The following is a 24820-nucleotide window of genomic DNA, read 5'->3' on the forward strand; positions in this document are numbered from 1 at the left end:
TCTAAGCCACCAAATGAGTAGGCAAATCTATGTGTTTGTAAGCTCGCTTTACCACTTAAGAGTAGCTAGAGAGCACCTAGGGGAAGTGATGCAAATATAAACACACCTGACCACTTGAGAGTAACTAATCAAGCACTCATGAAGGGAGATGTCCCATGTCCAAATCCAAATGTTAATCCACCAAATGAGTAGGCAAATCTATGTGTTTGTAAGCTCGCTTTACCACTTAAGAGTAGCTAGAGAGCACCTAGGGGAAGTGATGCAAATATAAACACACCTGACCACTTGAGAGTAACTAATCAAGCACTCATGAAGGGAGATGTCCCATATATATATAATAATAATAATAACAATATGTAAACATATAACAAGTAAGGATATTAAATAAGTTTGTATATTAAATCTATATTAATATATTATAATATAATGCTTTATATATAATAGTAAGTGTAAATAAGAAAATTATGTATATATATATAGTAAATATATAATAATAATGATATAAAAATCATAGTAAATATATAATAATATTATATATCAACACACACACAGCCACACATGTGCGTGTGGAGGGCGTGTGTGTGTGTGTGTGTGTGTGTTAGAGAGAGAGAGTTTCTATGTGTGTGAGAGTGTGTATGCAAGATGGGTGTAAGAGGGTTGTGTCTTTGCATGTGACAGAGACATAAAGAAAAGAGAACTTATGAGAGAGAGAGACACATAGATATATGTCTATGTAAGAGAGTCTCACATATACACATGCATGAACACTTACACGTACACATATACACATACACATGATAACACATGATACACACATGCACGCAGCGTATATATACAAACACACACCACACATAAAAATACATAAGTATACACACGCTTGCACACACATACACATACATACATGCATACACATTGACATATGCATACAAGCAAAAACTTTATGCCCGAGTGTAGCGAAGGGGCGAGCCACACGCCATTGACGTGCACGAGAGAGGGCGACCCATGACCTTCTTTTTTCACTGTTTTCTAAATTCTAAGTAGCAGGCCATTATTTTCATTGATTTCTTCTTACCTGCTTCCATCTACCTTACAACCCAGCTTTTCTCCCACCTCCGCCTCGGTCTTGGCCACACCAACCAAGGTAACAAACCCTGGATTTTTTCTCTGCCTTTCTTATTTTTACAGATTTATTCCTATGCTTCTCTGATTTTTATTGTTTTTGGTTGCAGATTTGTTTCTGCTTTTCCTTATTTTCTTAGATTGATTTCTATGCTTTTCTTATTTTATTTAAAAAGAGGATTTCTTTGTGATTAAGGGTGTTTTTGCTTCGCTGCCTGATATTTTTTTTTTTGGCTTGAATTGAGAGAAGATCATCAAAACCTGTATATAAGGTTGCCATAGCATAAACCTGATCTGTAACTTAGTATCTTGATCAATTTAACAGTTTCAATCAAGGGTGTGTGTGTGTGTGTGTTTTCAAAGGTTCCTTGTCACTGACTAGCAGTACTAGTTACTGCTAACACAAATTTGATCATTTTTTTCCACAAAGCTTTTCTGTCTTCTGCATTTTTTTCACCAAGAAAGCCTTCCTAAATTCCGTCCCATTGCATTGTATGTAACAGAGGGTTACAGATTCCGGATATCTGAAGTGAATGTTGATTGCAAAGGCTTGCAGACACAGGTTGCGTCTTGGCTCTGCAGCAAAGGCTTTCAAAGCCTCGAACCTGCTGCAGAGCACAAAGATGTCAAGCCTAGAGGAGCCTGTAACATTCGAGCGTATGCCCAGAACCTCACATTTGGGGAAGGCCATTACTCTCTTGTCAAACTTTGGCAAATCAGCCTCTTTTAACAATGGGATAGTAGAAGCAGGTGAAAGACGAGTGTATGATGGCAGATTAGCACCACAATTTGTTGACAAGTGCACTCCCAGCCATCGTGACAACAATTGCGCGAATTTTGTTTTGGCTGAAAGGGACCATGGCCCCTCATGTGAGGGCCTGAATGACAGGTTAGTAATTTCTGCGCATGTGTCTGCCATCGTGTATATATTTTGTGAGATAGGAGGGTATTATGTACATGTTCAAACAGCACGCATGCACACGCACACACGCATGCATGCACACAAAGAGAGAAAGAGAGAGAGAGAGAGAGGGGGGGGGTGTAGGTTTGAGCTCCTATGTTTTAAGGTATGATGAACCATTGATTATGGCATGTTCGTATGTTGATGTGTATACCAGCAGCTCTTAATGTTCCATCATCAATTCCCATGTTTTGACCTCTTTCTACATGCAATCCAAGTGATGTGTATTAATGGAACACAGTGTGCAGAACAGGACAAGGTGGGCCAAGGTCTTTTCCTCATTCTCATACAATGGCAGTTGAAGCTTATAGTGTATGTTTACTAATCAGGCAACAAGCAGAAAAACACCTCAAGAAATTAGGAGCAAAACATGCAAAAATCAGAAGTTGTTAAATACTACTTCTCAAAACTATGTAGGTTGATCACTGCCTGGAAGATTATATCGCCGAGTAAAAGATTGACACCCCAAATATAGTACCTTGTCTAACCTTTTCTGACTTGGAAGACTGTTGACTTTGAGGGACTCTGAATTTTGTTCATGTGAATGCTTTCAGACTAGTTGACTGATAGTGACCATTGATTGCATGTAAAAGGTTTGAGTACTTGCAATGTTCTTTCTGCATTTGAACGCAGCCTGCCAAGCTGTCAAGTTGATTATGAATTAATTGAATGCGATCAAAGACTTAAGTCCATGCACAAATTGCTTCTTCGTGCTCAATACACAGTAGAGAGAGATGACCTAAGCTACCATGTATTACTTACATGAAACATGTACAATTCTGATGTCACCAATTGGCCGACCATTTGGTCCATTCCCACATTTTTGCGTCTCGTTCACTTGAGGCCAGGCCAGTGTCTCGTGTGAAGAGGCCAGTATTTTGCTGACATGGACGGGAGCCAGACTGGTGCCACCCGTGTGTTGCAGGATGGTGTCGTATGGACGGGAGCCAGATCAGTGCCACCCGTGTATGACCTGGACTGTGTTCGATCCATGGGACTGTCACGCCATGGAAGAGCCAGTATTCGTGCCGTGTTTTACCTATGGGACTGTCACACCTAGGGAAACTCGTGCCTGGAACTGTGTCTTACCTATGGGACTGTCACTCCATAGGAAGACCAGGTTTTTATGTAATAAATGTCGTGCCAGTTTTGTGCCGACAAATATTTTGTACATGTTCCATGAACGGGAGATATGTCCATGTTACTTTTGCACATGCACACATATTTTGCATGTTTGAAACTGTTTTCGCATGACATGTATTCGTGTGTTTGCCTGCCTGACGAGTTACTTACTGAGCGGGGACGCCTGCCAGTGAGTCGTGAAGTGTGCCCTGTATTCTGACAAGTTTCAGTGCATGTGAACAGGTGGTAAGTATATGGTACATGTTGTGTTAAATGTTTTTAATACTAACCCTTTGATTTATAAGGTGAAGTGTTCACATTCATTTAAATGTGGGCACCACTTTGGGCACCCACTTTGGGGCCAAGGTGGGGAGCCCCATTTAAGTGAGTGTGGGGGTGGGCAAAGGCACCTACCCAAACTCCCCCACCCTCATGCAAACGTGGAGTTATACTCCACATTAATTTTATTAAAAAGAAAGGGCCTCCTTCAAGCGTAGCATCAAATCGTTTTTTTCTCTTTGGCGTGGATTTTCATCAACCGGCGCTGGCTGCTCTTCCGGCTGGCGACTAGCTTGCTGCAGGCGGCTGAGTGCTGGCAACCACCTCCTACTCGGCTGCTTTCACTCTTATCACAGGCTGGCTGCGAACTGCACAGCAGTACAGGCGGCTGAACCTGTTGCTGCTGCGCCTACTACCCCAGGCGTCTGCTGTACCTGCCCCTCTACAGGCGATTGAGAATTGTTGCTGCTGGCTGCTACTGCCCTGCAGGCGACTCCCTCTGTACGGCTGTACCACCTACAGCAGGCGGCTCTCTCTGTACGGCTGTACCACCTACAGCAGGCGGCTCTCTCTGAACGGCTGTACCTCCTCTGCAGGCGACTGACCGCCACTATTCAGGCTGCATATTTGCCCCTTGCAGGCGGCTGTGCACAGCATCATTACTTGCAGGCGGCTGTGCACTCCATCTCCAGTGGGCTGCTCGTTCTCTCCACAGGCGGCTACGCCTCCTCCTCCACAGCAGGCGGCTGTGTTCTGCACAGAGATAGTTGTTTTCTCCTCTGCAAGCTGTTGTGCCTCCTTTACATAGGCGGCATCTCCTTTCATCATAGGGAGGCTGTTTCTTCTTCACAAATACCTCGGGTATTGGACTTCCTCCTGTCATCCACAACAAGTAAGTGATTTTCAGATTTGAGTAAAGCATTTAATGTTTAAATCTGGTAAAAGAGTCGTCCCGCTCGGCCTACACCCGTTCGGTGCCGGGTTGTCCAAGCTATATGGGCGAACCTCGGTCCAAAGGTGCTGAGATCGGGAGAGCCAGGCGTTAGTACGAGAGCGCCTGTCTGTGCGTGGTCTCGGAACACCAGTGTGGTGCTCTCCGCGGAGTCCAGTGAAAGCACAGGACCGTAGTGATTGGACCACACTAGTGGTCGTTCTGCTCCGAGTTTTTCTACATCGAAATTCGAGTTATTTGTTTAATACTGTTTTCATATGTACATGGACATCATCTGGTTCTCAGAACCCATGGAGCATTGTATTCTTTAAATACTCCCAATAAATATATCATATATTGAGGGGGGGGTCGGCCCGTTCCGGCCCCAGTGCTGGTGTCCATCTTTCCATTTCTGTTCATTTAAATTTCAAGTTGTTTTAAGTTGTCCATTTCATATTTGTGGTTTTAAAAGTTGTGCTATTAAACGTGTAGGTGTCCAACTGAGTCTTTCCCACTTGACGGGATCGGTTTCATTGGTATCAGAGCACGGTTGTTTCTCTCTTCCTAGTGGGGAAACGAACCTGTGTATTGGACATCCCGCTTTTAGCAAACTTTGAACACAATGGACAGCCAAGGCAACCCTTTGGAAGTACCAAATTCGAGGGGTCTCTCTAGTGCTTCTCGTGGGTCTGATGCCCTGCGAGGTAGACACAAGCCTCTTGAAAGGGTTCTGGATAGTGAATCCAAAGGTCAACTGTCTCCAGGAAAGACAGTTATGCTTGAACAAGACCCTGATGCTACGAGGGCCGAAATGGAACATATGAGAAAACTTTTGCAGGCTCAAGAGCAAGAATTGAAGTTTTTGCATGAAGATCCTCATCTGCAAAGTGCTATTGAAGCCAGGAAGGCTGATGCTATGGTTGATGTAACCTTTGAATCAATGGCTCGTGAAGTGGGCAAGAAACCAAGGGAGTTGGCACTTGCCTATCTCCTTCGCAAAGGTGATATCAAAGAGGGGGATGACGGAGAGTTAAAATTCAGAAATCCACCTCGTTTAAAGCATGGAGATCCTGCATCCCAGAGGCTGAAATCTTTTATGCAAAAGGAAGAGGTGACTGTCACCTCTCGTCATGCATCCTCTCCCCAAGGCACTAAGCCTGACAGAAATATATGCCAGTGCTCATGGAGGGCACGAAAGTCACATGCATGCAAGATATGTATCTCATGGTGACAGGTCTGCTTCCAGAAAAATTTTGCCTTCTGAGTTGTCTCATGGAGAGACCATGCCATATGCAGGTAAGTCACATGCATCTGAGCTTCGAGTTCGTGGAGCACATGCCACCGTGCCCCATGAAGCTTCTATGACGGCCCATGGAGCCCATGCAGACAGGGCTACCCCGTTGGATAAGGGGAAAAGAAAAAGAGAGGACCATGAGCCTCATGCCAGGAAGCTCAAGGAGTTCAAAGCAGGTGATAAATCTGTCAAATTTGATGTCTTTCATGGTGAACATGATGCTTCTAAGGTGCTAGCGTTTGTGGCACAGTTCGACATTGCTTTTAGCGATGAAGACTTTACAGAAAAATCGAAGGTGCGCCATGCTAGTATGTTTCTGAAAGGCACTGCTGCTCATTGGTGGATCACCGAAAAGATCACCAAGGATCCCATCTCTACTTGGAAGGAATTCAAAGACAGATTTTATGCTCAGTTCCTGCCACCCAATGCAGAGCAAACTCTCACTCAAAAGTGGGACAGGCTGGAACAAAAAGATAATGAGAGTGTGCAACAGTATGTGAACAAATTCTGGAAAGTGTTGCTGGAAGTGACTCCCTTCATGCTAATCTCTGAGGAGGAAAGAAAGAGGAAGTTTCGTTCTGGATTGCAACCTGCTTATAGATCAGGTATTGAATTGCACCCAAAACATACGTTGCAGCAACTCACAGCTTCTGCCCTTGCTACAGAGCAATTGGTGCTCAAGATCAAGCAAGATCAAGGAGGTTCCAAGGCAAAGGACAAGGCTGCCCCAAATCAGCAAAAGGGTGGACAGCCACCTAAAAAGAACTTCCGGGAGCCTTACAAGGGTGGTAAAGCTGAAAATAAAGAACAGGGCCCAAGAAAGAACAAATTTGGATTAACCCCGGAGCAAAGAGAGCAATATGCTAAGGATGGAAAATGCTTTTCTTGTGGTAGCAAAGACCACATGTTCCGGCAATGCCCAGATCGCAAACCAAAGCACGAGGACAAGCATACTAAAGCAAATGTTCATGCAGTTCCTGATGTGCAAGGTAATACAGGTCATGATGCTAAAGAGAGAATGGTTTGCAAGGCATGGGGGCAAGTTAAGGATCAGCCCGCACTATTCATGTTTGATGACTGTGCAACTGACAATTTCATCTCTATGCAAATGGCAGCTGCATTGGGTATTGAGGTTGAAAGCATGGGACCTCAGATTGAAGCCGAAGCTGCATTCATTGGTAAAGAGGTGCAGGTTACCCCTTTGATTGGGAAGTTGCGTATTCATATACAGGGCTACCTTGACAATGAGCATTTCTTAGTTGCTCCTTTGAATGGATGTGATGCATTGTTGGGCAAGCCGTGGCATCATAGGCTTGAGCCCCGCAAAGACTACAAGTCCAATATGATTTCTTTTATGCATAAAGGCCGCATGCACTTTATTGATGCTGGCAAAGAAGGGGATTCTATCCCAGTTGTATCACACATCCAAATTAATAAAGCAATGAAAAAGAGTCTTTCAGCGTACTTGGTTTTTGTGCGTGATAGTCTTGTGCCAAATCATCAAAGTGTGGATGCTATGTCTAATGATAGGCTGAATTTTCTTAATACATTCAAAGACTGCTTTGCTGACTCATTGCCAGGTGAATTACCTCCCCAAAGGCCCGAAGATCATTGCATAGATCTTGTGCCAGGTAGTTCTCCACCTAACAAACCCGCATACCGAGTGAGTGCTGCACAACAAGAAGAAATTATGAAGCAGGTTAACGAGCTTTTAGAGAAAGGTTTGGTTCAGCCCAGTTCCTCACCTTACTGCTCTCCTGTGCTTCTTGTTCAAAAGAAGGACGGATCATTCCGTATGTGTGTAGACTATAGAGCTTTGAACAAGCTTACCATCAAGAACAGATTTCCTATTCCACGTATTGATGATATCTTGGATAAGCTTGATGGCTCAGCTTGCTTTAGCAGACTTGATTTGAAGAGTGGTTATCACCAGATACGCGTGGTGCCACAAGATGTCCATAAGACTGCATTCAGGACAGCCTTCGGATTATATGAATTCTTGGTAATGCCTTTTGGTCTCACCAATGCTCCTGCTACTTTTAATCGTATGATGGATAGGATATTCCGATCCCATCGTAAGTTTACAGGAGTCTTCTTTGATGATATCTTGGTTTTCTCCAAGAATGAGCAGGAACACAGAACTCATTTGGTCACAGTGTTCGAAGAGTTGCGGAAGCATAAACTTTTCGTCAATGCCAAGAAAAGTGAGTTTTTCCTTTCAGAGATTCATTATCTAGGACATATTGTATCCAAGGATGGAGTTACAATGGATCCTGCAAAGATAGAGACTATTCGGAATTGGCCCGAACTGCAAAACGTACATCAAGTACGAAGTTTTCTGGGATTATGTTCGTACTACAGGCGTTTCATAAGGCATTTTGCTATGATTGCCACTCCTCTACATGATCTCACGAAGAAGAAAACTGTTTTCAAATGGACTTCAAAGGAACAGGATGCTTTCTTGCAGCTCAAGCATGCGATCATATGTGGTCCAGTATTGATAGTTCCTGACTTGCACAAGTCATTCGTGGTTGAATGTGATGCTTGTGGTGATTGCATAGGAGCTGTCCTAAATCAAGAAGGGCATGCAGTTGCATACGAGAGTCGTCGTTTGCATGATGCTGAGCTTCATATGGATATCTATGAGAAAGAGCTCTTGGCTGTAATTCACGCCTTAAAGATTTGGAAACACTACCTTCTTGGGGCTGAATTTGTGGTCAAGACAGATCATCAAAGTTTGAGATACTTTCTATCTCAAACCAAGCTTTCAGAGAAGCAAATGAGAATGGCGAATTTTCTTTCCATGTTTCATTTTCAGATTGTTTTTCACAAGGAGAGAAAGCTACCTGCAGGAAAGCTTTCCAGGAGATACCTTGTGAAGTTTAAGAATTATTTGCCTATTGATGCCAAGTCGGTAAATGAGGATTATTTTGCAGATTATCCGCAATTGTTGCAGGCATATCTTGAGGCTTTTAAGTTGAGGTCAACTCTTTAGAAGCCCGGGGGGATGTCACCAATTGGCCGACCATTTGGTCCATTCCCACATTTTTGCGTCTCGTTCACTTGAGGCCAGGCCAGTGTCTCGTGTGAAGAGGCCAGTATTTTGCTGACATGGACGGGAGCCAGACTGGTGCCACCCGTGTGTTAGCAGGATGGTGTCGTATGGACGGGAGCCAGATCAGTGCCACCCGTGTATGACCTGGACTGTGTTCGATCCATGGGACTGTCACGCCATGGAAGAGCCAGTATTCGTGCCGTGTTTTACCTATGGGACTGTCACACCTAGGGAAACTCGTGCCTGGAACTGTGTCTTACCTATGGGACTGTCACTCCATAGGAAGACCAGGTTTTTATGTAATAAATGTCGTGCCAGTTTTGTGCCGACAAATATTTTGTACATGTTCCATGAACGGGAGATATGTCCATGTTACTTTTGCACATGCACACATATTTTGCATGTTTGAAACTGTTTTCGCATGACATGTATTCGTGTGTTTGCCTGCCTGACGAGTTACTTACTGAGCGGGGACGCCTGCCAGTGAGTCGTGAAGTGTGCCCTGTATTCTGACAAGTTTCAGTGCATGTGAACAGGTGGTAAGTATATGGTACATGTTGTGTTAAATGTTTTTAATACTAACCCTTTGATTTATAAGGTGAAGTGTTCACATTCATTTAAATGTGGGCACCACTTTGGGCACCCACTTTGGGGCCAAGGTGGGGAGCCCCATTTAAGTGAGTGTGGGGGTGGGCAAAGGCACCTACCCAAACTCCCCCACCCTCATGCAAACGTGGAGTTATACTCCACATTAATTTTATTAAAAAGAAAGGGCCTCCTTCAAGCGTAGCATCAAATCGTTTTTTTCTCTTTGGCGTGGATTTTCATCAACCGGCGCTGGCTGCTCTTCCGGCTGGCGACTAGCTTGCTGCAGGCGGCTGAGTGCTGGCAACCACCTCCTACTCGGCTGCTTTCACTCTTATTACAGGCTGGCTGCGAACTGCACAGCAGTACAGGCGGCTGAACCTGTTGCTGCTGCGCCTACTACCCCAGGCGTCTGCTGTACCTGCCCCTCTACAGGCGATTGAGAATTGTTGCTGCTGGCTGCTACTGCCCTGCAGGCAACTCCCTCTGTACGGCTGTACCACCTACAGCAGGCGGCTCTCTCTGTACGGCTGTACCACCTACAGCAGGCGGCTCTCTCTGAACGGCTGTACCTCCTCTGCAGGCGACTGACCGCCACTATTCAGGCTGCATATTTGCCCCTTGCAGGCGGCTGTGCACAGCATCATTACTTGCAGGCGGCTGTGCACTCCATCTCCAGTGGGCTGCTCGTTCTCTCCACAGGCGGCTACGCCTCCTCCTCCACAGCAGGCGGCTGTGTTCTGCACAGAGATAGTTGTTTTCTCCTCTGCAAGCGGTTGTGCCTCCTTTACATAGGCGGCATCTCCTTTCATCATAGGGAGGCTGTTTCTTCTTCACAAATACCTCGGGTATTGGACTTCCTCCTGTCATCCACAACAAGTAAGTGATTTTCAGATTTGAGTAAAGCATTTAATGTTTAAATCTGGTAAAAGAGTCGTCCCGCTCGGCCTACACCCATTCGGTGCCGGGTTGTCCAAGCTATATGGGCGAACCTCGGTCCAAAGGTGCTGAGATCGGGAGAGCCAGGCGTTAGTACGAGAGCGCCTGTCTGTGCGTGGCCTCGGAACACCAGTGTGGTGCTCTCCGCGGAGTCCAGTGAAAGCACAGGACCGTAGTGATTGGACCACACTAGTGGTCGTTCTGCTCCGAGTTTTTCTACATCGAAATTCGAGTTATTTGTTTAATACTGTTTTCATATGTACATGGACATCATCTGGTTCTCAGAACCCATGGAGCATTGTATTCTTTAAATACTCCCAATAAATATATCATATATTGAGGGGGGGGTCGGCCCGTTCCGGCCCCAGTGCTGGTGTCCATCTTTCCATTTCTGTTCATTTAAATTTCAAGTTGTTTTAAGTTGTCCATTTCATATTTGTGGTTTTAAAAGTTGTGCTATTAAACGTGTAGGTGTCCAACTGAGTCTTTCCCACTTGACGGGATCGGTTTCATCTGAATAGAGATACTCACTTGTAGTATTGGTGAGTTGGCTGTCAACCCTAATAATAATGTCCAACTAAGTGTATTCACACAATAACCCAATAACTTTGTCCACACTGAGTTGCTTATTGGGCACCTAGACAATATTACAAATATCTAGCACAATAGCCCTTAAAAACACATAAATCCGGCCGCATTCTCGACGTCTAAGTTGGCCAATGGGTAGAGGCATGTCCACGTCGCACTCAGGTGAGTGTGCCCTTTCTCTCTCCAGATCTTGTCCCTAAAGGTTGCCTCGTACATGGGGGGCTGAGTGGGCCAATATTGTAAGAACTTCATTTGTGAGTTCATTTCTGGTCTGAGAGAAGAAACATCAAGTCAAGCAAAAAAAGAAGTCCTAGTGTTCATCTTCTATGGCACTAGGCGATGCAGCATTTACAGCAATGCTAGATTGGAGGTTGTCAGATGTTAGTGAGACTATGTCAACAGCAAGTGCAATTGGACGAGTAGGTGATTTTGGATTGTGAAAATTCGAACGAGGGCTTTTCCATTGCAGAAAACAACACATTTGCCTTCTTTACGTGCAGCTTGAACTTTAGTAAGTTTGCTTCCTTTTTGCTTCGATGGAGTGAGAGAGACTATTGAACGTAGTTGGTTTAAAACTCGTCCCAAATGAGGTGAGACTTATGGTACAACCCGTATCGTTTCTAAAGTATAATACCTTAGAAACTTGGCATTTTTCCACTCACATATACACACATACATGCATACATACATACGTACATATAGTACATATTGTATGTGTGTATGTATGCATGCATGCATGCATGCATGTATGAATGTTTGTATGTATGTGATGTATGCATGCATGTGTACATAGTACATACATACATACATACATACATATAGCACATATTGTATGTGTATGTATGTATGTATGTATGCATGCTAATATGAATGTTTGTATGTATGTATATATGTACAAGCATACAGTACCTTGCCTTTGGGGATCGAAACTTTCGAAACTCCTGCTGTTCGCACGTTTTTTAAGGTTTTGTCAACCCTGCTACTGAATATATGTTTCCACCTACACTGTAGAGTGTATGGTACAAAAAGTGTGTAGGCACATTACAACTCATGTCTTAATACGAAACATTGTTTTTTGGTGTTATTTTAGTTTTTAAATTTTTCTAATAGAAAATTTTTGTAACAATTGAAGTGTTTTACAAATAATCTGTCTTTCTGGGAATCCAGGTCACATTTCTTTTATAGGTGTATGAACAGATGCAGTGAATTGATAAAAATGCAGGATGCCTAATGGTAGCACGTTTGTCCTCTTGCGATTGGTAGTTGTTTTTTTTCAACAGTGGAGAATGGGAGGCAGCAAACATGGAAGTCTTCTTTCATCTGTACTCCAAGTCCGAGGATGGCGTGTAAAGTGAAAAGGAACTACTTGGAGCTTGACTCTGGGCATATGCGGGACAATTCCAATGGTTCATCTGATATTTCAGGAGTCAATGAAGCGGGGTTGAAACATCTAGCTCGAAAGGTTGTCTTTGATTCAATGATAAACATTTTCTTTTTTCCCATGATCAAGGTTACAATTCAGCAATGGTAATTAAAATCTTATTCTTTGTGTGCAGGTCACTAGGGGTATTCCTAAGTTTGTAAAGATTGTGGAGGTTGGGCCAAGAGATGGTCTACAAAATGAAAAGACTGCAGTTCCCACTGATGTGAAGGTTGAGCTCATCAAAAGACTGGCCGATGCAGGCTTGATGGTGGTAGAAGCCACAAGTTTTGTGTCACCCAAATGGGTTCCTCAGGTAGCTTAAGTGACTTCCTTATGTTGCTTATAGAACTTTGGAACATGTTTTTGTAGACTTGTTGCTATAAGCTGGTCCAATAAAACGTGGATTTGGACAAGGTCAATATTTATAATCATAATTAAATATGTTCTTTTAATTATTAGTATAAATGCGTTTTCCCCCCACAGTTCAATAGTCAGGGTGAAATCTTGCTTTTTGACTACCATTCATTGTGCAGGGATCAAATTTGCGGTCTCACTTACCTGACTTAGGGTTTCATGTGTTACATAGCCATTTTTTCAGCTGCAAATTTATTTTATTTTTTGAAACTTTACTCAAATCTTCATTGAGAATTGAAAATCTTGAATCAGGTTTTACAAAGCAAATGTTTGGTTTTATGATCGAAAATGGCAAAGATCAGAAAATTTTACTTGTTCTATACGTGCATGGCAAATTTAGAATGTTTTTAGGCCAATTATGGGATTTTTCAAGGACTTTACCATCCCCCCCTTGTCACGTGCACGCCCGTGCCATAGCCATCAGCAGTATTAGCATCAGCATCAGCTTTGTCACGTGCACGCCCGTGCCATGGCATGAACAGTGTTAATCCTTGATTAGTTTAGCAGTTAGGATAAACATTTAGGTCACCATCAATAGCATAACAGCAATAGAATCCTTATCATCATTATCAGATAAGCAGCCACATCATCATCAACATCATTAACATCATCATTGGCAGCATCAATAGCATCATTATCTTCATCATCACCATCATCACCAACATTTGGGGGTATGGAACCCTGTCAGCAGCAGCACAACATTAAAGAGAAGCAAATCTGAATATTTGTCCAGCATAACTGGCCAACAGCAGTAGGGACAGCTAACCGATTGCATCCTCCAACATATATATAAGCATAAATCAGATTTCAGCATAAATCAGATTTCAGCATTGATTAAGTTCATGCAGCATTTTCATTCTTCTATAGCATCAATAGAAATTATGTAGAAGGGCTAGTGTTCAACCCTTATGGGGCTGACCAAGGCTTAAACCATGTACAAGCATTTATCAACCTTTTTGTGCCATATATAAATAGAGAAAACCCTGACACCCAATCTCTCTCTTCTTTTCTCTCCTTTGTCTTAATCATGTTTATTTAGCATCTTGTTCTTAATCAGGCTTAGGGATTTAGCAGTAAGGCTTCCGTGCATGCAACATTGGTATCAGAGCATTCAGCAAAGAAACCAGAATGTGATTGGTTTTCAGACGTCGGTGGACTACCCCTTTCGGAGTGACTCCTGTCCCTCGAAGGACGGTTGGTTTTCAGCCTCCGGAAGCCTTCGGACCTCTCCTACACACACAGTGGATGGTCAGATTGTGCTCCGGAAAGGAAGTGCGTTTTCTTGCTATGGCGAGCTTCGACGATGAGAGAGACCAAGAACCTTGGGACCAGAGTGCACCGGGCAGCCTAGCTAGGGCACCAGGCTTGAGTGTTACAGATATGTTCCAGCAGATGATGCGAGCAATCGTAGACCAGACAACCAAGTTGGAAGAGCAAAAGGCGCAGATTTAAGCTCTAGAAGAACGTACCCGTTTTCTAGCGTCGCGTTTTCCATCTGCTCCTCCCTCTCCTTCCGTATCCCAGATTCCAGATCCTCGACACAGGGACCCTCTCGCGGGGTCACGACCGCAGCCGAGCTCTTTGCTTGAGTTGCAGATGCGTGCATTGGAGATCCGACAACGTGAAGACGAAGCCATGTGAGGCGTGGAACATGAGCGTTACCTTCAAGCTTTGGACGCCAGATTGACACCAGCGGTGCCCTCGAATCATTTTCCCGAGAAAATGAATTTCAGTAAGTATAATGGTAAACTTGATCCCACAACTCTATATTCATGGTTGCATTAGTTTGAAGCTTACTTTGCGGCAGTTAGAAAGATAGATACTGACAGAGTGATCTTAGCCTGTTGGTACTTGGAAGGTGAGGCCATTCCTTGGTGGACTCAATGGGCTCATGCGCACACCAGATTAGATATGGCAGCTTATGTGTGGGACGAGTTTGTCTGCGACCTTAAGCAGCGGTTTCTACCGCCCCACTACCTTGAGCGACTCGAAGACGAGTTCAGGGGAGTGTGTCAGAACGCGCAACCAGTCCTTCAGTTTGCCAATAGAATTTCGACTTTATGTCTGCAATTAGGCTTATCTGATGCGGACAAGAAAGGGCAGTTTTTGTATGGCCTGGACATGCAAATCTAGTGGGCGGTGAGTATGTTTAGGCCAGCCACCTTTGAAGACGCACTCTCGCTTGCACAGAGTGCACAAATGAAGCATAATGGTGGCAAGCCCAAGACTTCCTAGCCGGCTACTCCCAAGGCTACCGCCTCGGGGGGAAAAGGCCAGAACCAGACGGGGTCTTCCCCAAGACAGAGCTCGGGAGCCTCTGGCTCCAAGAACTTGAACAATGCGTCTAAGCTTGCTCCAGACCAGAAAGCGGAGGCAGGCAAGACAGGTGGCAAGTTGAGTGCTAAGGAGCTTTCTCAGTACAAGGAGGGAAGATGTTTCTTTTGTCACACAAAAGGACATACTTCTTGGGAGTGTCCTAAGACTGTGTGATGGTCCGCACAAGCACTGAATGCGCCTTCAAATCGCGATTCTCCTAGTCTTGCAATTCTGCAAGGAATTCATCCTCTTGATCCTGAGTCCACATCCTAGAGTTCTAAGGATGCTTGGGCTTCTTCTCACTGCGTTGAACAATATCCCACAAAACCTTGTGGATGAACCAGTTCCGCATTTGCAGCTTCCAATGAGCATAGTTGGGTCCGTTCAACTTGTCATCCTTGTGCGTACAGGGGGGAGCCATATCCACAGCAACAAAGTACACAAATCTCAGCTCTCCAAAACTCCTCTCGAGTGCTTTCCAACGAAGTGAGGCACCAGGACCAATCAACCCCCTCTCAAACCTGAGAGAGAAAGAGGCTAGACAGCAGCAAAACAGTCCTAGAACCATTGGGAACCTCCTACCAGAACAGCAGGGACTCGTGGAAGAGGAAGAAGATGTACACTTGTCTGGCAACGCCTCATGCAAGAAACTCACCACCAAGAGATGCTGAAGCAGAAAACGCAGCCAAAAAACTTCACAACCTGCCTCTGTAGAGCAAAACGCAGCCTTGAGGGCTGGCCGACAGCAAGAAGAATGTGGCTGGACCACAAAACACAGCAAGGTACTGAAACGCAGCCACTATAGGAGACTGATCTGCAGCCAGGAGAAGCTATGGAAGCAAAACGCAGAGCACAGTTGAATAAAACAGCGAGCAGATTGCAGACATGGAGCAGCCAGAACCTAAGAGAATGATACCATGTTGGAGAATGCACAGGAGGAAGCATAAACTGAACATGAGAGAGAGTAGAGAGATCTTGTGGACAAGTTCACCTTTTATAATAGCAAACAGCTTTACAATGGCAATAGCCAGCAAGAGATGATGAACAATGCGCACGGGATTGGATGATGAAGTGAATAATGGGGAGGCTCCTTATATAGCTAGTTATTGACTTGTCAATCCCACCTTTACCATAAACTGCCACTTCCGTTTCACAAGGCTCCAATTCGTGTTCATTTTTTCCAACGACTACTCATCTAAATTATTGCTACCATCCGGCTCAAACGATTCTCATGGGGTTTTAGGCATAAAGTTTTGGATATTTCTGGATACTGAATGATCCCTTACATAGGAAGTGAAACTATTTGAGAAATACCGGTGGAATCCACGACAGCTCCATATTCCAACTCTTAACAATCTACACTCCCAATAAAATCTTCGTAGAGCCATTAGGCGTAAACGTCCATTAACTCCCAGAGGATTAGTAACGTTTGTCCTAGTAATAGCTACTTCCAAAGAGTTTTTTGACCGCTGAACACCACCATGATATCCATGCCAATGAAATAAAGTTTGGGGCGGAAACAGTTGTCGTGAAGGAATGGCAAGGGCGGACTCATCAGCTATCTCGAGACGGAGCCGTATGATGCAGGAGTATCACGGCCATTCTTGACAAGACTGGGTCTTAGGACCAAACTACTCTCCAGGAATAGATAGATGAGGCCATTCAGGTGAGATCTCATGGGGATTCAACCTCCCATTCACTCATGGGATTCGGGTATATTCGCTGGGATAAGGTCCTCTGCGGAGATAGAACTAATCAGAGACCTTCCTTTATTGTTCCGGGAAGGTCTTTCAGTCTAACTAATCTTCATGTTCATCGAAAGGGTCTCTGAGGATGTGAACCTGGCCAACTGCCTCTGGAACAGGCCGACCTGCTCACGACTCATAACACAAGGAGAAAATAGATAAATCCCCAATAAATAGGGACAACCCCATAACACTGAGATGCACTAATTCTAAAACGTACAGCTGCTCAGCTGTGCTGCTGTTTTCTCACCATATAGACGTGCCTGTGCCAGGGCGGTCCATAGAACTGCAGGCCTTGAGTGCTGAGGGTGCTGCTGAGGGGAGGGCTGATTGCTGGCAATGGTGCCAGATGCTTGCAAGGGTGCAAGTTTGTGATGTATGTGGGAGGCTGACCACTTTTCAAGAAGCATGAAAAACAGAAAGCTTATACTTACAATCTTACTTATTGTATAAAATACTATCAATTTATTAGCTTTTGCACACATTATTACTCATAAGTTTCGGGTGCCAAGGATGGTCAGTCCCTTCTAGAAATGAAATCACAACCAATAATTTTAGGCAATATCCATGGGCAGCTAGATTCCAATTTACAACTCACTATCATGCACGAATCAATGACAATGAAGATCTCTTTGCAATGCTCACACACACACACACACAGATTTCCCATCTTACAAAGCATTGTATCCAATTGTCCATTCTCTAGTCTCATTTCTAGACGAGACATTAAATCCTCTTACCAGATTATAGTGTCCCTACTGGTGACCCTTTTTTCCACCACCATGCGATGATAGGGATCAAACTTACGGTTTTATCTACCCTACTTTTTAGTGTGTTAAATTTTATGTACATATGCTGTTTTCACCTGGTATCCTACTATCAGAATTTAGATCTTGTTCTTGACCATCCAATAGCAGGGATCAAATGTGTGGTCTCACCTACCCTACTTTTATTATATATAGTTATAGATGCTCAGCTGCAAAGAGAGATTGTGAATCACCATTCAAATTTATCTTTTAATTGTTCATATCTTGTAAGCAGTAACCTACGTATGCAATTGTAGGCAAAGTTTCCAAAGTAATTAAGAGATACTTCTATTTTGTGCCATTTGCTACAGCTTGCAGATGCCAAGGAGGTCATGGCCAGGGTTAGGTCACTCAAGGGTGCCCAATTCCCTGTTCTCACTCCAAATCTCAGAGTAAGTGCTCACACCATCTGTTTCTATTATGTATAATGATGCTACTGCAATGCTAGCGTTAAAAGAAAAGCTACCATTACCATGCTGCATAATGGAAAGTTTTTTGATGACTTGCAGGGCTTTGAAGCTGCTATTGCTTCAGGTGCACAAGAAGTTGCTATATTTGCATCTGCTTCAGAGATTTTCTCTAAGAAGAATATAAACTGCAGTATTCAAGATAGCCTAAGACGCTACGAGGATGTCATGGATGCAGCAAAAAGACAATCACTACCAGTCAGAGGGTAACGTGGCTTTACTGAATCTGTATTGTGTGTGTGTGTGTGAGAGAGAGAGAGAGAGAGAGAGAGAGAGAGAGAGAGTTGTATTAGTGTTTACACAAGGCCAACGGGTCTGTGGGACCAAAAGTGTTACAATACAATTTTGTGATGGAATAAAGGTAACACAATCTGGCTAGAAAAATAAAAACATCCATGAGTATGACAATGTTAGAATGTACCCGGTTGTTGTTTCCGAGCAAAATTTTCTACTAAGTTTTGATTTTCTCAAAGGTTTGTACAAGTTTCTTGTCATTTCTGTTTCATGCAACTATGACCGTAGCCAAAATATGTCGTGAGAAAAAGTTCCCAGCTAAAAGAAAGGAGGACCCAACATCTTAGGTACAAGCCCTAATTTGTGCCAATAAGGATCAATGTGTCTCCTCCGCATTTGATCTCATACAAACTGTCTACATCTTGTGCCTGTGGTGGAGCACTCCTGTGTCTTTTAAGGGGTCTCTCGGATCTTGAGTTGTTGTGCAAAGGGTGGTTGCGGTTCATCTGGGACACTATAACTGGAGTGCCCTCTCCAATGTAACCCCTAGGAGGCATGGTGGGCGAGGTATATCTAGTGCTAACATTATGTGCCACGAGTGAGAGTAATGTGGCTTTTACTTGGCCATTGTGTTGAATTGACCATGATAGTGCGGTCATTTCCAAAGTTCATTCTTCCTTTCCTCTTTGATCTAATTCAGTGTCCAGTTGTCACGTGCATCCCGCACTTGGATGCCACGTAGACATTTCTGTACAGAAGGTGCAGGACCTGGGATGGTGAACTGGTCCCATGTGAGCCCAGTCCGGGACGAGTCAGCGAGGGATCCATCTCAGTCGTCCGAGGTCAGGTGTGCATTGTCCTGCACATGAGTCCAAGGTCAGGTGTGCACTGTCCTGCACATGAAACAGTGCCAGTCCGCGCTGTGAGTCTCCCTCTGGAATGATGTCAGATGTTCTGTGTGTCTAGTTTGCAACTGGATGCCAGACCTCTGTGGGCATATAGGTTTGCATGTAGAGATGGGGCCAGCCCATAGGGCTACCCCAGTGCGAAGGTTTGCACTTGTAGTGTGGGCATGGGGGAGGTGTAGAACCACCCCCAAGGGGCCAGGAGGGCCCAAGCTGTGCCCACTAGCCATGGCATGGGTTGGAAGGGCTGTCGGCCAGCTTTAATGCTGCTGGACAGGCAGCCAACAGGGTTAGAAACCCTACCCAGCAGGTCGGCCAGGTGTAGGGGCAGTCCCACACCCATGCGCAGAGTGCCCAGCAGCCGGGTACTGTTCTAGCAGGCATGCGCAGTGTGGCCAGCTTATTGCATAGTGTGAAAGCACATAATTTCTAAAGACCTAGTCGTGGGGCTGTAATAAAGCTGGCCGACTGGATGAAAGGGGGAGTATAAATACTCCAGCCAAGAATCAATGAAGGCATCTCATAATTCACCGAGTGCTCCAAGCAAACAAGGGCCAGGACAGCCAAGAAGTTGCTAACGCAAAGGGATGAAGGACTGAAGGTCAAGGGCAGGATTCTCCAGCCAAGAAAAGGTCAAGTTTCTGTATTTGTTTTCAGATTTACATCATTCTAATAAAGCAAATACACCATCCGTGGTGGGGGCCCTACAGAGGGTAATTGGAACCCAATACTGTGTCCTCTCCATCTCCCCCTTGTCTCTCTATTTTCTGCACATCTCCTTTCAGTTTGTGCGTTAATTCCGTCGTGAAAAGAGTGCTGATTTCTGAGTTTTGAAGTACCGATCCTTCTCCGAAGCTTCCGCATATTACAGTGGTATCAGAGCCTACTTCAAGGACAAAGATTCAGCAAAGAAAACCAGAAAATTTTTTCGCTCGTGTGGTTGGTTTTTAGACGCCGGTGGACTACCCCTTTCGGAGTGACTCCTGTCCCTCGAAGGACGGTTGGTTTTTAGCCTCCGGAAGCCTCCGGAAGTCTCCCACATAGATAGTGGATGGTCATATTGCGTTCCGGAAAGGAATTGCATTTTCCCGCCATGGCGAGTTTTGGCGACGAGAGAGAACCAGAACCATGGGACAAGAGTGCACCAGGCAGCCCAGCTAGGGCACCCGGCGTGAGTGTCACAGACATGTTCCAGCAGATGATGCGAGCAATCGCAGACTAGACAACCAAGTTGGATGAGCAGAAGGCGCGGATTTTGGCTCTGGAGGAGCGTTCTCGCTCTCCAGCGTCGTGTTTTCCATCTCCTCCTCCCTCTCCTTCCGTATCCCAGATACCAGATCCTCGTCACAGGGACCCTCTCACGGGGTCACAGCCGCAGCCAAGCTCCTTGCTTGAGATGCAGATGCGTGCATTGGAGATTCGACAACGAGAAGACGACGCCATGCGACGAGTGAAACACGAGCGTTACCTCAGAGCTTTGGACGCCAGATTGACACCGGCGGCGCCCTCGAATCATTTTCCCGAGAAAATGAATTTCAGTAAGTATAATGGTAAACTCGATCCCACTACTCTTTATTCATGGTTACATCAATTTGAAGCTTACTTTGCCGCAGTTAGGAAAACAGATACTGACAAAGTGATCTTAGCTAGTTGGTACTTGGAAGGTGAGGCCATTCCTTGGTGGACTCAGTGGGCTCATGCCCACACCAGAGCAGGTATGGCAGCTTATGTGTGGGACGAGTTCGTCCGCGACCTTAAGCAGCGGTTTCTACCGCCCCACTATCTTGAGCGACTCGAAGACGAGTTCAGGGGAGCGCGTCAGAACGCTCAACCAGTCCTTCAGTTTGCCAATAAAATTTCGACCTTGTGTCTGCAATTAGGCTTATCTGATACGGACAAGAAAGGGCAGTTTTTATATGGCCTGGACACACAAATCCAATGGGAGGTGCGTATGTTTAGGCCAGCCACCTTTGAGGACGCACTCTCGCTTGCGCAGAGTGCAGAAATGAAACACAATGGTGGCAAGCCCAAGATTTCCCAGCCGGCTTCTCCCAAGGCTAACGCCTCGGGGGGCAAAAGCCAGAACCAGACGGGGTCTTCCCCAGGACAGAGCCCGGGAGCCTCTGGCTCCAAGAACTCGAACAATGCGTCTAAGCTTACTCCAGACCAGAAAGCGGAGGCAGGCAAGACAGGCAAGTTGAGTGCTGAGGAGCTTTCTCAGTACAGGAAGGAGGGTAGATGTTTCTTTTGTCACACAAAAGGACATACTTCTCGGGATTGTCCGAAGAAGCCTCCAAAGGCCGCCGCCGTCTCCACAGCTTCCGTGGTGAGCACAGCTCCCACACAGACCCCAGCGGCCACCCCTAGTTCTTCAACCCCCGGTGCTTCAGTTGGAGCAATTATTAGCCGGGAGCTCGAAGATAAGCAGAAGGTTGCCCATGACCACCCCTAGTTCTTCAACCCCCGGTGCTTCAGTTGGAGCAATTATTAGCCGGGAGCTCGAAGATAAGCAAAAGGTTGCCCATGACCAGGAGTATGAGCGCAACGAATTGCTCAAGTCCTTTGGCTACATAGGTGGCCAGAGAGTCGTTGTCTTGTTTGACAGCGGCAGCACGGAGGATGTGATCACGGAACAGGCTGCTAAGCGTGTCTGTTTCGAGCTGACTCCGGTGGACAAACAAGTTGAGGGTTTTAGCACAGGTATGACAACGAGCGTCAAGTATGAAGCTCTAGGTGCTAAGTTAGTGATTCAGGGCATAGAGTTTGTGCGTGACTTTATGGTTGCCCCTCTTGTAGGAGCAGACATAATTTTGGGTATCCAGTGGTTTCACAAGTTTCTTTCTGATGTCAAGTGGGACAAGTACACGTTCCAGATCGATCGGAATGTGTCAAACACCCCGGTGACCATTAAGTGTGAGCCAGGCATTCCCAACTTTCCGCTCATAAGCCACTTGCAGGCTAAGCAAGCAGTCAAGAAAGGCGCACAATGTGCGATGATTTACATCCAGACAGCCCAGACGGTGGCCAGTGCTTCCGAGAAGTACTCGGTTCTCCATGAAAAGTTTCAGAAGATTTTTCTTCGGGACAGTCTCCCTCCCCAGCTCCCCCCGTTTAGACCGGAGGATCACAAGATTGACCTCCTCCCAGGCTTGGAACCCCCGAGCAAGTTTTCGTATCGCCTTTCTAAGGCAATGGAATCGGAGTTGGACCGCCAACTCCAAGAATTGTTGCAAGTTGGCTTCATCCGCCCCAGCGTGTCGCCATTTGCAGCACCGATCTTGTTTGTCAAGAAGAAAGATGGGTCTTCTCGGTTGTGTGTCGATTATCGTGCACTCAACAAGCTGACTATCAAGAGCAGATTCCCGATGCCTCGAATTGACTATTTTCTGGAGAGGCTGAATGGAGCTAAGGTGTTCTCCAAACTGGATTTAAAGAGTGGGTACCACCAGGTACGGATCGTAGAGGGGGACATCCCCAAAACAGCCTTCCGTACAGAACGGGCCCACTATGAATTTGTGGTCATGCCATTTGGATTGACGAACGCCCCCGCTACATTTAACCGCATGATGATGCGTATTTTCCGGGAGTTGATTGGAGAGTGTGTGTTCATATTTCTAGACGACATACTCATATTTTCAGCTACAGTTGAGCAGCATGACATTGATGTGGAGAAAGTCCTTAAGTTGTTGGAAAGCAACGAGCTCTATGTCAATGAAAAGAAGTCAGAATTTTATCTGTTCCAGGTACATTACTTGGGATATATAATTAGTGCCGAAGGCATTCGACTTGATCCGGCTAAAGTGGCCGAGATTGTTAACTGGGAAGTACCTCAGACAGCTTATGACATTAGATCATTTGTGGGTATATGCCAGGCATATTCCACCCACATTGATAAGTTTTCTGATCTCTCGGCAGATCTCACCGATCTCCTAAAGGGAGTGAAAACACGAAGGCAAAAGATTCGAATGACTCCACGAGCGTTGGAGGCATTTCAGAACCTCAAGGTGGCTTTGTCAGAAGCGCCTTGTTTAGCCCTTGCCTCGTGGGACGAACCATTTCAAGTGATCACCGATGCGAGTAACATCGCAATTGGTGTATTGCAACAGAATGGTCATCCGGTAGCTTACATGTCTCGTAAGTTACTGCCCGTCGAGAAGAACTACTCAGTCTATGATCGTGAACTCCTAGCAGTTATACAGGCCTTGAAACATTGGAAACATTTCCTGTATGGCCGTGACTTCGAGGTTCGCACTGACCATCAGGCATTGCGCTGGATTCAGACGATGCCAAGTGCACAGTGGAGTGATCAACAACACCGCTAGAGTCAGATATTTCAGCAGTTCGGTGGTATGATTGAGTACCTTCCAGGAAAGGCCAATCCAGTGGCCGATGCTTTGAGCAGGAAGGGACAAGTATCTGCGATTCAGACCACTAGACTTGACCTTGTTGGTACAGGACTAGAAGACATGAAGCACACGTACGCGGATTCCGAGGAATTCGGTACACAGTGGGAACAGGCATTGGATGCCACAGGACCATGCCATTTTCTGATACGCGATGGTTGGCTTTTCTACAAAGACCGACTATGTGTCATGAAATCATTCCGGGCAGCTCTTCTCCATGATGTCCATGACGCCATTACAGGTGGTCATAGAGGCATGAATTCGACTCTGGAGAAATTAGAACGGCAATACTATTGGCCAAAGATGAGGCGTGATGTGTTTACATATGTACAACGCTGTGACATTTGTCAAAAGGTGAAAGCTCCTCGTGGAAAGAAGATAGGGTTGTTACAGCCTTTGCCAATTCCTGAGGGTCCTTTCTAGGACATTTCGATGGACTTTGTCACAAATCTGTCTCCTAGTCTGAGTAAGCGTAATACGCGGTGCTTAACTATTGTTGATAGGTTTAGCAAATTTGTTATGCTTATTCCTTGCAGGGCCAATGTGACCGCCGAGGATGTTGCCCAGTTATTTATTCGGCATTGGTACCCGATTGGCGGGATTCCTAGGACCATAGTGTCAGACCGAGATGCCAAGTTTACCAGTCATTTTTGGAGGGCATTGTTTGATAATTTTGGTACTAAGTTGAATTTTTCCAGTGCATTCCACCCACAGACAGATGGCCAGACAGAGATATACAACCAGTTGGCCTTTGATGTGCTGAAGTGTTATGTCCACGATCAGCAAGGTAAGTGGGAATCGTTTTTGCCTTTAGTTCAAGCTGTTTTGAATGACTCTTTTTCTTCAGCTATTGGCAGGACTCCATATGAGGCAGCGTTTGGAAGGCCTTTCCAGTCGTTGTTAACCAGGACTTCGTCTTCAGTATCGGAGGCGAACAGAGTGACGGAGTCTTACCAGGAGATCCTAGAGTCCGTTAAAGACAGATTGGCTAAAGCGCAAGAGGCCTACACTCGACAGGCCAATAAAGACCGAAGGGACATGAGGGGATTGGGTGTATCTTCGGATTATGAAGCAAAGATTGAAGCAGGTGGGCAAGCGATGCCCAAAGTTGTCTTTCAGGAGCTTCGGACCACTTCCCATCCGGAAAAAGATTAATGAGGTGTCTATGCAGTTAAAGCTACCTCCGAGTTGGACTATGCACGATGTATTTCATGTCAGTTGGTTAAAGCCATAT

The 24820-nt window shown here is 45.3% G+C and overlaps 2 protein-coding genes across 3 annotated transcripts in view; both read left to right on the forward strand.

Annotated features, from left to right (window-relative positions):
- Positions 1-942: 942 nt before the first annotated feature.
- LOC147605966 (uncharacterized) overlaps positions 943-24820 on the forward strand; it is a 28437-nt gene continuing 4559 nt past the window's right edge. Inside the window, exons 1-6 of one of the 2 annotated variants that reach the window (XM_086792334.1) lie at positions 943-1141; positions 1623-2008; positions 12137-12335; positions 12430-12609; positions 17889-17969; positions 18087-18250. In XM_086792334.1, the coding sequence (XP_086648460.1) occupies positions 1653-2008; positions 12137-12335; positions 12430-12609; positions 17889-17969; positions 18087-18250 (980 nt within the window). In that variant the 5' untranslated portion in view covers positions 943-1141; positions 1623-1652. The remainder of the gene's footprint in view (positions 1142-1622; positions 2009-12136; positions 12336-12429; positions 12610-17888; positions 17970-18086; positions 18251-24820) is intronic. The other variant, XM_086792333.1, reaches the window with a different exon arrangement.
- Positions 18274-24607, forward strand: LOC147605967 (uncharacterized). Its single transcript, XM_086792332.1, has 2 exons — positions 18274-21614; positions 21700-24607. Exons 1-2 carry the CDS (start codon positions 20580-20582, stop codon positions 23503-23505), a joined length of 2841 nt encoding a protein of 946 aa, XP_086648458.1. The 5' UTR covers positions 18274-20579; the 3' UTR covers positions 23506-24607.

Source organism: Cibotium barometz, chromosome 58 (genome assembly GCF_041138505.1).
Source record: "Cibotium barometz isolate CiBa-2024 chromosome 58, ASM4113850v1, whole genome shotgun sequence".
NCBI classification, from domain to species: domain Eukaryota; kingdom Viridiplantae; phylum Streptophyta; class Polypodiopsida; order Cyatheales; family Cibotiaceae; genus Cibotium; species Cibotium barometz.

Excerpts from the sequence above, each read along its gene's own strand:
- LOC147605967 (XM_086792332.1), top strand. The coding sequence starts at position 20,580 with ATGCAGATGCGTGCATTGGAGATTCGACAACGAGAAGACGACGCCATG. Across the intron at positions 21,615-21,699 it reads AGCTCGAAGATAAGCAGAAG|GTTGCCCATGACCAGGAGTA; the intron begins GTTGCCCATGAC and ends GATAAGCAAAAG.